Source organism: Pongo pygmaeus, chromosome 12, assembly GCF_028885625.2.
Source record: "Pongo pygmaeus isolate AG05252 chromosome 12, NHGRI_mPonPyg2-v2.0_pri, whole genome shotgun sequence".
Taxonomy (NCBI): Eukaryota; Metazoa; Chordata; class Mammalia; order Primates; family Hominidae; genus Pongo; species Pongo pygmaeus.
The window spans coordinates 46,678,437-46,692,899 of NC_072385.2; the positions used below are offsets into that span (position 1 = coordinate 46,678,437).

General features: G+C 41.7%; 1 protein-coding gene across 1 annotated transcript in view; it reads left to right on the top strand.

Moving 5' to 3' along the window:
* Nucleotides 1–633: 633 nt before the first annotated feature.
* CHMP3 (charged multivesicular body protein 3) overlaps nt 634–14,463 on the top strand; it is a 54,369-nt gene continuing 40,539 nt past the window's right edge. Inside the window, exon 1 of the mRNA XM_054475773.2 lies at nt 634–842. Within this exon, the coding sequence (XP_054331748.1) occupies nt 651–842 (192 nt within the window). The 5' untranslated portion in view covers nt 634–650. The remainder of the gene's footprint in view (nt 843–14,463) is intronic.

Here is a 14,463-nt window from a genome sequence, read left to right on the forward strand (position 1 = left end):
CTCACCGTATAGGCCTAATCAGGAACTGTCCGCGCTAAAATGTGTCTAGTTCTCTTTAGTCAGATTCCTTTGAGAGTGTGATTAAGCTCACGGTCAGTGTGGCGCGTAGGACGGGACACACATGGACAAATGCTAGGCAGGAATCACCCACGCTGGAAAGGGCGATGGCCTGAAAAAAAACGACCGCAGTTGGGATGGAAAGGAGAGGGTTGAAGTTCAGACATACTGAAGTTAGAATGGTTGGGACTTGGTAAGAGGGGAGAGAGGACGACGCCTAGGGTTTAGTGACCAGGTGATGGTGGTGCAAGCAGAGGGGAGGAGTGGGTTGGCGGGAGGAAAAAGAGGTTATTTTTGGTTTATCACCTGTGAGTTGCCTACTGGACACAAAGATGAAGCTGTCGGGAAAGTGATGCTAAATGTACACGTCTGCGTGGAGATCCAGACTTCTGGTGCAACACCTAGGTTTAGGTGAAGTATCAGAAGCAGTTGTAGCCAACAAATTCGTATCTTTCAGAGCAATCATTTCTACACCTTACGAAAAGCACCAAATCCGTCGTCTCCCCCACACAGACACGCCCACAACATGTGCAATGACGTCAGCCTTTTTGACTAGTCTCCCACTCACTCAATTCTGCGCATGCGTATGGCGCATGCGCACCATCTCCTACTGCCGCCGCTCCCTACTCTGGGCGTTGGGACTACCTCCCTCTCCGTGGGCCCCGCCCAGGCGGCTGCCCGTGACCTGCCTGGGCGCGGGGAACGGACAGCCGGAAGGGGCAAGACGGGTTCAGTTCGTCATGGGGCTGTTTGGAAAGACCCAGGAGAAGCCGCCCAAAGAACTGGTAAGGGCTACAGCGGCGGCAGATAAGCGGGTGGATCTGTGTGGGGCGTACTGGAGTTGGTAAATGACAGGACACTCTTCTCCCCACCGCCTGCCCGATACCGCCCGGCCCCCATTTCCGGGGCCTCCCACTCGACAGGGGGGCCGGAGGAAGAGTCTTTAGGAGTCGGCTGTGGGGAGCGAGAGCTCCTGGTGCCACGGCTCTCGACCAGGTAGCCGAGGAATGGATGAAGAGTTTCTCCACCTCGCCACTGAGCGCGTAGGCAGCGACACCGTCCTGGCCTCGGAAACTCCTTCCCCCTGCGCGCGTTGGTACGACCCGCCCGGAACCTTTTCCCAGCGTAGGCCCCACCCCTCTAGCCAGTCTGCGGACCACCCGGAGAACCTTGTCGTGCCCGGAGCGTTGTTTGGAGCGGGCCGGGTCGCGTCTGCCGGAGGAGCCGTCTGTTCTCCGTCCTCCCCGTTGTGTTGAAAAAGAGGCTCAGTTTCCTCTTTCCCCAGCCCTACAACCTTGTGTTGACCCTAGGCACATATTATAGCGGGGCAGGGACTCGACCCAGAAGAATGTTACAGAAGATAGTTTTGGACACGGCTTCGAACTCTCGTTACCTATTAATTGAGATAATATTGGGAGGCAAACAGTTGAAAGTGCCCTGCAGAGTCAGTGAACCTAAGTTTGAATCCTGCCTTCCCACATCTCAGCTCTGTGATTTCTGGAAAGTTCACTGTTCAGTGCCTTCTCGTCTGTCAAGCCAGAATAATAGTAGTGTTACCTCAGAGTAATTGAAGATTCAGGGATGTAAAGTTTTCATATTGGTAGTTAGGGCTAATTCTTTAAATACGGCACAGCCTTGCTACTGAAGTGCCAACCAGCAGCATCAGCATCAGCTGGGAGCTTGTTAAATCTCGGGCCCCACTCCAGACCCACTGAGTCAGATTTTGAATTTTGATAAGCTCCCTAATGATTAGCGTGCACATCAGTGCTTTGAGAAGCACTGCTCTGCAACACCTAGGCTTGTCCATAATGGAAAAAAAAAAATCCTGAAATCCTTTAATAAATGATCTTAACCTGTTCAGCTCTAGCAGGCACATTTTAAAAACTAATCTTATGCATCTTGCAATTCCTGGCACCTAAGGTGCGTTAATGTAAATTTGTTGTTGTTGTTAAAGGCCCTAGAACAGTAGACACTCATTATTTTCGTCAGGAAACTTACTCAATTTTGCTCCTTGGTAAAATAAAAATTGTGGCGCTTAAATGAAATAACGGTATAACATCACTTTGGAAACTATAGAACATTATATAGATGCACATTTTGTGACATCTGTATAGTCTAAGATTCTTGTTATTGTAGAAGTGTGGTAGGGAGAGATTATTTGTTGCCTTCAGTGTTTGGCCTTGGCATTGCCATTCGTAAATTGAGATAAGATTATGGAGAAGCAAAAAAGATGCTGGGGAAATGGTTGCTTTATTGTTTAAACTAGTCTGTAGTATATGTACTACTATACTACTCTAGTATATTGTACACTTAGGTTGTTTTTAAATGATAAATTGCTAAGAACACGATGTTGGTACACTCTTCAGTAGGGTAATCTACCTGTGAAAGCTGATTGACACTGGAAAATGGCAGGGTTGATGCATGAGATTGGTTTTTAAAACTGCTTGCCAGAGCCGAACAGGTAAGATCATTTATTGAATAAAAAATTTTAGGTTTTTTTCCCCCCATTATGGACAAGTCTGGGTATTGTAGAGCAGTGCTTCTCAAGCATTAGTGTGCACACTAATCATTAGGGATCTTGTCAGAATTCAAAATCTGATTCAATAGGTTTTGGATAGGGTCTGAGATTTCTAATAAGCTCCCAGGTGATGTTGATGCTGCTGGTCTGCACTTGAGTAGCAAGATTGTAGAGTGAATAAAGATTAGCCCTAAGTACCACCACCCTTAGCTAACATATTGAACCGGGCATTGTGTTAAGCACTCTGCAATGTTATGAGGTAGGAACTGTTATTATCTCCACTTTACAGGTGGCAACTGAGGCATACAGTATTTAGGTAATTTGCCCAAGGTCATACAGTTTGTGAATTACAATACCAGAGGTTATGTATTCTAAGGCCTGTACTTAGAATTATCATGCCATTTATGCTACCTCCCAAAGAGGGATTATAAAGGTGAAATAAGAAGCCAAAGAACTTAACTTCTAGCAAGTAAGATAAACATTTTAAGAGCTGGTTTGGATAGGGCACCTGATATGGTTTGGATCTGTGTCCCCACCAAATCTCATGTCAAATTGTCATCCCCAGTGTTGGAGGTGGGACCTGGTATGAGGTGATTGGATCATGGGAGCAGATTTCCCATGAGTGGTTTAGCACTATCACCCTTTGTACTGTCCTTGAGATAGTGAGTTCTCATGAGATCTGGTTGTTTAAAAGTGTGTAGCACCTTCCCCCTCATTCTCTCTTGCTCCTGCCGTGTAAGGTGCCTATTTCTTTGCATTCCCCCATGATTGGAAGCTTCCTGAGGCCTCCCCAAAAGCAGAAGCTGCTGTGCTTCCTGTACAGTCTGCAGAACCGTGAGCCAGTTAAACCTCTTTTCTTTTTTTTTTTTTTTAATTATACTTTACGTTCTGGGTTACATGTGCAGAACGTGCAGTTTTGTTACATATATACACGTGCTGTGGTGGTTTGCTGCACCCATCAACTCGTCACCTACATTAGGTATTTCTGCTAATGTTATCCCTCCCCAACCCCCCACCCCTGACAGGCCCCGGTGTGTGATCATCCCCTCCCTGTGTCCATGTGTTCTCATTGTTCAATTCCCACTTATGAGTGAGAACATGTGGTGTTTGGTTTTCTGATCTTGTGATAGTTTGCTGAGAATGATGGTTTCCAGCTTCATCCATGTCCCTGCAAAGGACGTGAACTCATCCTTTTTTATGGCTTCATAGTATTCCATGGTGCCACATTTTCTTAATCCAGTCTATCATTGATGGACATTTGGGTTGGTTCCAAGTCTTTGCTATTGTGAATAGTGCTGCAATAATTTTTTTTTTTTTTTTTTTTTAGATGGAATTCACTCTGTTGCCCAGGCAGTGCAGTGGCGCGATCTCAGCTCACTGCAACCTCCGTCTCCTGGGTTCAAGGGATTCTCCTGCCTCAGTCTCCTGAGTAGCTGGGACTACAGGCACGTGCCACCACATCTGGCTAATTTTTTGTGTTTTTAGTAGAGAAAGAGTTTCACCGTGTTAGCCAAGATGGTCTTGATCTCCTGACCTTGTGATCTGCCCGCCTTGGCCTCCCAAAGTGCTGGGATTACAGGTGTAAGCCACCGCTCCCAGCCCTCTTTTGTTTTTATGAATTACCCAGTCTCAGGTATTTCTTTATAGCAATGTAAGAACTGACTAATACATTACCACATACACAGGTATAGGAGTTCAGTGGTTGGAGTGATTATCTCCAGGCTGAGATGATCAGAAACAGTTTGACCTTTCACTGTCATGTGTTCCATCCTCTTCCTGCCTATGAATGGGTTCTTGACTATTTAGTAGGATTTTTAGTGTTAGATGATCCACTTTATCTGGTGCTGGAGATACCCTGCCCAAGGTTTTCTTCAAGTTCCTCCTCAGTTCTTCAAGGTACCCCTTCAGTTTTGATGATATGTTTTAGTTTGTTAAAAGAATATCCATCCACTTTAGGGTCAGCTTCTACCAAGTGCTAGGCTTTCTCTCACACCTGTGACTTGTGACCAAAGAAAGTGTTTTGTCACTAGCCGTGGTTACTTAGCATTAGTCTGTAATTCAAGAAGGTGCCAATAAAGCAGGGATGGTGTATTAGTCAGGGTTTTCCAGAGAAGTAGAACCAATAGGATGGATGGATAGATAGATAGGTAGTTGAGAGGGAATTTAATATGGAAATTGACTGGGGATTATGAAGGCTGAGAAGTACTATCATATACTGTCTGTAAGCTGGAGACCAGAGAAGCCAGTGGTGTAGCTCAGTCCGGGGTTGAAGGCTGGAGAACCTAGTGAGTTGGGGTAGCACTGATGGAAGTCCCAGAGTCCAGAGAGTAGAGAACCTACAGTTCTGATGTCCAAGAGCAGGATAAGGGTATCCCAGATACAGAAGAGAGCAAGAATTTGCCTTTCTTCTGCCTTTTTGTTATGTCCAGACCCTCAACTGATTGGATGGTGCCCACTCACATTGGGTGGGGGCTGATCTTCTTTAGTTCACTGATTGAAATGCCAGTCTCTTCCAGAAACACCCTCATAGACATATTCAGAAATAGTGCTTTACCAGCTATCTGGGTATCCCTCAACCCAGCTGAGGAGATACCTAAAATTAACCATCACAGATGGGAAATACTTTTTTCTCTGTAGAACTGCTGAGGCACTGATAAAGTATTGAGAGCTGTATATGAATAAGAAGCCAAGTAATGTTAGTTTGGCTTTTTTTTTTCTTTTAAGGGAGAAAGAAAATACTTAAGAGGCCAAGTGAAGGAAATTTTTAAAGATAAGAAAATGTTGGCAGAAATGAAAGAGGCATTAGAGAGAGAGGGAATTGACTAAATGCTGTAGTTTCAGCTGGGCAGTTTTTGAGTTGGGATAAACTTACAAGACAGCTCCTTCTGTTGGGGGCTGAAAGATGCAGGCATGTAGGTCTGGGTCCTGGCACAGGATAAGCAGAGGCCAGGTGTAGTCATATCACACCATGGTTGTCACACATGGTACCATTTAGGCCATGGTGACAGGTCAATTCGGGCAAGTAAGATACATTATGGGTGGTATCTCCAGAGCTCTGATATAATATGCAGCATACAGTGGGTGCTAAGTAAATGTTTGTTAAATGATGAGTGAGTATCAGAATAAGTTTTAGTAGGGTTTAAGGTCAGGTAGTCCCAAGATGAGCAATGTTTCAAGGAACTCTCTAAGGAAACATTAACTATATTAGGAGCCTCTACAGACTAAAATCTTTGCCCCTGCACAAACTTTGGTGGAGACATCTTAGTGGTGAAAGCTATTGTGTTTTAAAGGATGCAAGTAAAGACCAGACTGGGCCTGCTGAGGATGAGGATGCCTTAAAATCCATTTAGAAACCTGTAACAATCTTGGGGTGGGATCAGGAGGACATGGAATTCTGCTGGAAAGAGATTCTTCTCTTAGACTTGAGGTTCTGCTGGGAAAATTGTTCTGTCTTACTTAGGGACTTCACTAATTTAGTCTTGGGGTAGAGTGCCCCCTTCTGTGGCATCAGAATTCTTAAATCATGTGACTCACTTATGTTCTTAGACTGGGTCATGACTCATGGTTGTGGGATTCTATCAGAAAAGGGAAGAAAATGAGAAAGGGAGATGGAGTTCATACAGCAAATATCGAGTGATTTTGGTGTGCATTGGATTGGAATAAGGTTTACAAAAATAAGATGATGATGACTTCAAAGAATATAGTTTACTGGAGGAGACTGACTTGTAAATAAACACTGTAGGGAGATAGGAGCAATAATTTAAGTATGTACAAAGTCTTTGATGCCATAGTGGAGGGAGTGATTATTCAGAATGGGGAATGGAAGCTGGTCAGGGAGGGTCTCTGGGTCTTGTCACAAGTGGCATTCACCAGGTGGATAGGTAGGTATAGGATCAGGAAAGGGGAGGCATCCCTAGCAAAGTGAACTGAATATGCAGGGTTTAGAAGTGTGAAACCTATGTTAGAGGAACTAGGGAAAAAATTCCGAATGGTTGGAGGATGAAATGCTATTCTGAGTGGAATGCAGGAGGAGTGATGGTAGTGGTAAGATGTAACATTGGAGAGGTAGGTAGAGGGCAGATTAATAAAGGTCTGTGCGTCATGCCTACTAAAGATGGGGAGCAATCAGAACAGTGGGTTAGGGCATGAACTAGAAGGAAGAGATTTAGGTAGGGAGGCCGGTTAGTGGCCCAGGTGATAGATGATGTGAACCTTAGAATGGCAATGGGAATGGAGAGGATAGGATGAGTTTTAGAAATATTTAGCATAGATAGTCAGAATTTGCTGAACTACTGCATGTGGGATGAGTGCAAAGATGATTCTTAGGTTTCTGTTTAACCCTACCTCAGTCAAACCTGTTCATCCTCCTGAATGGCAGTGCCATGAGCTGAAATGGAGAGAATTCAGGAAAGGAGCAAGTTTGTTGCGAATGGTGATGGTGGAGGAGAAGGAGCCAGAGCTCAGTTTTGGACAGAATTTAAGAGATGAGAGAAGATAGACACAGGGAAATTCTGGAAGAATATTTTTCTCTTCTGCTTTGTGTCCTCAGCAAAATTGTAAACTTAAGAGCAAGGATTATGTTTCTGTTTATTCTCTATCATCCACTGGGCTGGCATAATCTTGAACTTTCTCAGGAAGAGTAAAGAGCTCATCAGGTACTTGTTTCATGGACAGGAGTAGGGATGGTGTGCCGGGTCCGACCCGCAGATCCTGGCCAAACGACGGATGAAAGAATACACCCAGACACAGGTATCCAGTGAAAAAGCGGGCTAGGGGAACCAGGCTGCTCACAGACCCTGAGGAGGGTGTTGTAGCAACCGTGGCCCTGACAAGTTGGTGCTGTGGGTATTTATTCAGTACAGATTTAATGACAAAGGCTTTGAGTCAACACACTTGTGGGTAATTAACATGGTCCCTCGCCCCCCTTCCCCGAGAGAGCAGTCCTGCTGGTGGATGATTAAAGGCCAGTTTCTGAGGCCTAAGTAAACTACTTATCTAGATCAGTTTCTTTACATCCCCTTACATCTCCCAGATAAGAGAATCTGGCTGCCTTCAGCCAAATCCTTTTCTGAAACTTTTGTAAAAACCTCCCTACCTTCCATGAAGGTTTGCATCTTTTTACAATTTTTCCCACCACCCTGACCGATCTCCTACAATGGTGAGAGAAAACACTTGGACATTTGAAATCTTGCATGATTGAGCTGCTATATACTCAGCTGACAGTGACAGGAATAGGCAGATTTTGATCTAAGGTCACTTGTATTTGTTGCTTTTGGCTGATTTCTAGTTTTATGTATATTTTAGATTGTCTTGAAAGATACACAAAATCCTAGATTGCCTCCAGGAGAGGAGCTAGGTAGCTGAGGGTCAAAAATGGGAGGGAAACTTTTCACTATTTGCCTTTCTATAGCTATTGAATTTGTACCATTAAAATGTATTATCTAGTCTGAAATTATCTTAAAAATGTTTTCTGGAGTCAGTAGTTATTTTCCTACTTTAAATTGATTTTATGTATTTTTGTATTTTAAGTATTTGCTTGTTATATTTTTCCAGTCCTTTAATTTCGCTCTTAAATATGTAAAAAAATCTTTAATATTTTAAATTAAAAAACAGAGGATAACATATCCATTGTGGTAGGCTGAAAAAGCTCCCCACCCCAAAGAGATCAGGTCCTAATCCCTGGAACCTATATATGTTCCTTATTTGGAAAAAGAGTCCTTGCAGGTATGAATAAATTAAGGTTCTTGAGATGGGGAGTTATCAGGTGGCTCCTAAATGCAATCACCTGTATCCTTATAAGAGTGATTTAGAGGGAGATTTGACATACACAGAAGAGAAGGCAATGGGAGGATGGAGCAGAGACAGTACTGAAGATGCTGGCCTTGAAGATTGGATGGTGAGACTGCAAACTAAGGAATGCTGGTAGCCATTAAAAGTTGGAAGGCAAGAAATGGATTCTTCCCTAGATCCACTGGAGGAAGCATGGCCTTCCTGCTACCTTGATTTTGGCTTAGTGATACTCAGATTTCTGGCTTTAGAACTGTGAAACAGTATATTTATTATTTATTTATTTATTTTTTTTTTTGAGACAGAGTCTTGCTCTGTCACCAGGCTGGAGTGCAGTGGTGGATCTTGGCTCACTGTAATCTCCGCCTCCCGGGTTCAGTTTATTCTCATTTATGTTTTAAGTACTTTGTTATGGCAGCCTCAGGAAACAATACACTTATATACATGCTTACTGTCTTTATTGCATTTTCTTACATCAGCACACAGAGTGACAGTCACTGTCCTAAATTTGGTATGATTCCTTTCTGCTCAGTATTGTTTGTATATTTTGAAAATGAAGTTTATTCATACCAATATATGTAGATGTATTTCATGTATTTTAACTCCATGGAATTTGATTGTGTAAATTTATGACAACATATTAGTTCTAAGGCCGGGAACGGTGGCTCATGCCTGTAATCCCAGCACTTTGGGAGGCTGGGGCGAGGGGATCACTTGAGGTCAGGAGTTCAAGACCAGCCTGGCCAACATAGTGAAACCCCGTCTCTACTAAAAAATACAAAAATTAGCCGGGTGTGGTGGCAGGCGCCTGTAATCCCAACTACTCCAGAGGCTGAGGCAGGAGAATCGCTTGAACCCAGGAGGCAGAGGTTGCAGTGAGCCGAGATCACCTACTGCACTCTAGCCTGGGCGACAGAGCGGGACTCAATCTCAAAAAAAAAAAAAAAAAAAAAAAAAAAAAATCTATACACACACACACACACACGCACACACACACACACATATATTCTATTGATGGACTTCTAGATTGTTTCCTTGTGTAATACAACAATGCAATGAACATTCTAATACCTGTATGCTTGTGTATTTGTGAGAGAGTTTCTTTAGGCTATGTACAAGGGAAATTTTTGGATCTTAGGATATGACTTCTTTGTATAAAAATACTGCCAAATTGGTTTCTAAAGGGATTGAACTGCTTTGTACATTCACCAGCAATATATGAAAGTTGCTTGTCTTTACATCTTCTCTAGCACTTGTTATTAACTGAATTTTTGACTTTTGCCAGTCTTAGAGGAATAAAATGAATATCAGGCTTTTTCCTGATTACCAGTGAGATTGAACATCTTTATCTTCTCCAGTTATGTGACTTGTCATTTCACTATTGTGTATATTATCATAAAGATTTTGTCAAGTTTAATTTCTTCTTGAAATACAACACCTATGAAATGCCAAGTACTTTATTTTAAAGTTTTATTATGAAAATTTTTAAATTTTTAGAAAAGTAGAATAGCAGTGGTTAGTGCATTTGAGTTGCTATCACAAAATACTACAAGCTGAGTAATTTATACACAATAGACATTTATTTTCTACAGTTATGGAGGCCAGGAAGTCTGTGATTAAGGCGCTGACAGATATAGTGTCTGGTGAGGGCACTGCTTTTTCGTTCATAGATGGTGCCTTCTTGCTGTCCTCACATGGTTGAAGGGGCAAAAGAGCTACCTTGGGCCTATTTTGTAAGGGCATTAATTCCATTCCTAAGGGACCTAATCACCTCTCAAAAGGCCCCGCCTCCTGATACTGTCACTTTGAGGATTAGGATTTCAACATACGAATTTGGGGACATGCACCAACATTCATACCATAGCAGATAGTACAGTGAAAACCTGTGTAATCAAATGTTGATAGCACTTTGCTATTATTTGATATACATTTTTCAGCTCAGTCATTTTGAAGTAGATTATAAATATAACACATTTTGCAACATTTCATATTGCATCTCTAAAATATATGGAAATTCTGTATAACAAAAATACCTTCATATCATTGAATATCTAGTCCATATTTAAATTTTCCCAAGTGTTCCCAGTATGTTTTTTATAACTTTTTATAACTTAGGATTCAGCAAGGTTTGTGTTTGGCTGTTACTTGATTTTATTTAAAAATCTGCTGTTTGGGGTCGGGCGCGGTGGCTCACGCCTATAATTCCAGCACTTTGGGAGGCCGAGGCGGGTGGATCATGAGGTCAGGAGATCGAGATCATCCTGGCCAACATGGTGAAACCCCATCTCTACTAAAAATACAAAAATTAGCTGGGCGTGGTGGCGTGCACCTATAATCCCAGCTACTCGGGAGGCTGAGGCAGGAGAATCGCTTTAACCAGGGAGTCAGAAGTTGCAGTGAGCCTAGATTGCGCGACTGCACTCCAGGCTGGCGACAGAGCAAGACTCCATCTCAAAAAATAAAAAAATAAAAAAATAAATAAATATCCCCTGCTTTCTACTTATAGCATTGTAAGAATAAAGACTTGTTTGTAAAGTAGGGCATTTGTTTTGTAGAATGTTCCTTATTCTGGATTTGTCTATGTCTTGTGGTTAGTTTCCCCCCCCCCCCCCAACTTTTAAGTTTATGTGCAGGATGTGCCGGTTTGTTACATAGGTAAACATGTGCCATGGTGGTTTGCCGTGCACATCATCCCATCACCTAGGTATTAAGCCCAGTATCCATTAGCTGTTCTTCTGATGCTGTTCCTCCCCCACCATCCCCCCAAGCTGCCCTCTCCCCGCAACCGATCACCACCCCCGGCTGACAGGCTCCAGTGTGTGTTGTTGCCCTCCATGTGCCCACGTGTTCTCATCATTCAGCTCCCACTTATAAGCGAGAACATGCAGTGTTTGGTTTTCTGATCCTGCATTAGTTTGCTGAGGATAATGACTTCTAGCTCCTTCCATGTCCCTACAAAGGACATGATCTTGTTCCTTTTGTGGTTAGCTTTTTTCTCTACCCCCTGTGTTTTCTATGAAATGGAAGTTGGATCTAAGTTTGATAAGATCCAGGTTAAACAATTTTAGCAAGAATGCCTCACAGGTTACCTGTGTACTTCATAGTGTATCACATCAGGAGGCATATAATGTCTGTCTTGTAATTAATGATGCTAATAACTTTGACCACCTGGTTGAGGTAGTGACACACCAGATCTTTACATTATGTTTTTCCTTTTTATGCTAGTAACTAGCCTGAGGGGTGATATTTTAGCACCATGTGAATGTCCAGTTCTTCAGTAATCCTTCACTTAGACACGTTAACATTTATAGGTGTCCCTTTCCTGAATCAGCTATTCTATGAGGGTTTTTAGAGTGGTGATTTTTCTAATTCTCTGTTTTCTTTTTCATTTTTAGCTGGCAGTCTTCTATAAAGATCTGTCCCTTATTAGCTGGGGCTATTTGGTTACCTTGACCTATAGTTTCTATTGAAAATGCAGGATAAGTGCTTAATGCTTTTTATTTAATCGCTAATATTTAGAATAAAGAATTGGTATAATAATATCCGGTGGTATCAACTGCATTATCTCTCCACCCGTGCCTCTCAGAAGCACCATTTTGGACTCATGGATTTTTATATATTTAGTGTGTTATAGTCCTAAACATTATTCTGTTTGATACTGAAAAACTTATACATTTGGTCAGTGGGAGCTATTTCAAGCCAGTTCCTATCTGCTTTCAGCATAACTTTACTAATCTTTGAATACTTCCTTGTTTTCTAGCATATATCCTGGTATGATTTGTGAATTCCTAGCCTGAGATCTGAAATCAGCCATTTCTCCAAGATGCAGTGGTTTCTTTTAGCGGGAATGCTATTTAGAAACCAAAATTTGAGTGCGCATGATGCTTCTTAGTACTCGAGTGTCCCTGCTTCTAAGCCTTTTTATGCAACAGAACTAGGAAACATGTTCTTTAAAAAATCATGAAGGTGTTTATAGACTAAGTTGCTTTGAACCAACCCTTTGCCAAAAATAACTAAAAGAGCTAAACAAAAAGTGTAACTATATGAAATCACTGAAAGCTACCAGGGCACTGAGAAATTGCAAAATCAAGATCTCAGCAAAGAGGGAAGCTCAGTTACATGAACCCAATCATTTGGGACTACCTTCCCCCTAAAGAGATCCTCTAATTCCTAATGCAGTGGCTGACAAATAGAATTTGAGTAGAGTTTTTGACAAACCCTGTGGTTGGGGAATATAAAAATTAGAGTTCATGGCCGGGCATGGTGGCTCACACCTGTAATCCCAGCACTTTGGGAGGCCGAGGTGGGCAGATCCCCTGAGGTCAGTTGTTTGAGACCAGCCTGGCCAACATGGTGAAACCCCGTGCCTACTAAGAATACAAAAAGTAGCTGGGCATGGTGGCAGGCATCTATAGTCCCAGCTACTCGGGAGGCTGAGGCAGGAGAATTGATTGAACCTGGGAGGCAGAGGTTGCAGTGAGCTGAGCTGGGTGACAGAGAGAGACTCCATCTCAAAAAAAAAAAAAAAAAAAAAAATTGGAGTTCATAAGCAGATATTCAGGGCTTTTGGTTGGGACCCTGAAAGAATACCCCTTAGCAATAATAGTGACCTGGAGGTAGACTGGCTTTCACAAAGACTGAAGACCAGTTTCAAATAATCTCTATCCCCTGATAGGATTAATTAAGATTAGTTAAGAACCAATTGCCAGGACACTTAAGCTATATGTTTGCCAGAAGCAAATGTAATTCCTCTTTGGAAGAAGACAATATCATTCAGAAACTTACATTATCCTGCAGATTTTCATATGTAGTCATTTCTCAGTATCTGAGGAGGATTGGTTCCAGGGTCCCTCCGCCCATACCAAAATCCATGGATGCTCAAGTACTTGATTTAAAAAGAAAAAGGTAATTGCATGTAACCTATGTACATCCTCCTGTGTACTTTAATCTCTAGATTACTTATAATACCTAATACAATGTAAATGCTCTGTAAATAGTTGTTACACTGTATTTAGGGAATAATGATGGGAAAAGTCTACATGTTTCATACAGATGCAGCCAACCATTCTTTTTTTTAATATTTTTGAGCTGTAGTTGGTTGAATCCACACATGTAGAACCCATGGACATAGAGGGCTGACTGTACAATATTGAGAATTCCATTCTTAAAAAATAAGTAAATGCCTTTTATTTATTACCATTTATATGATTACAAATATTATCTCCCAGTTTGTAACATTTTACTTTCTTAATGGAGTCATGATGAATAAAAATTCTTAATTTCAATATAGATAAAAATAACAAGCCTTTTCCTTTTAGTGGTTATTGCCTTTGTGTCTTAAGAACCCCTTCTCTAACCTGAAATAATAAATGTATTCTCCTATACTGTCTTCTTAAAGCACCACAGTTTTGCATTCCATATGTCTTCAGTCCACCTAGAATGAATTTCAGTGAAGGATGGAAGAGGAATTCAGTCATTTTGTTTTCTATTTGTCTTAAGCTGTCTCTCAGCATTATTCGTGGAAAATAACCTCTTAATGGTGTTAGTTTCCTTTGCCTAGTTTGGCATATAATAGACCTCTGTGAATGAATTTGAATAAAGGATAATATTTTGGTGGTGTGAAACTCTATAGGTTCCTTGTGGTTTTCAAATATATTGTCTAATTTACTAGTTGATTTTTTATTCTGTACACCTTATGTTCTGTTTTACTTAATTATAAGGGCCTCTCATTTACTACTGAAATCCTATTGGCACTAAATAAATATTTGTCGAATTTTCTTTACATCTGTTTTAAATTTCCTTTTATTGTAGTGGTCTTTACAGTTATGAGACTTGCTTGATAAATTTTCTTGAGCTCTTTGTCTTAGACTGTGTTTCTTAACTCTAACAGAACATCATAGTCACCTGAAGAGATTTTAAATGCTACCTGTCATTTGGGCTCTACCCCTGGTCCAGTTAAATTAGTATTTTTAAAGTTTCCCAGTGAATAAGAGAAGGTCTTTGACTTTCTGGAGCTTATAGTCGATACTTGTAAGTAATCATAAGTATAATGAGCTCTACAAAAGAGGTGGGGGTATAGGGTTCTGTGCAGTTGTACTGCC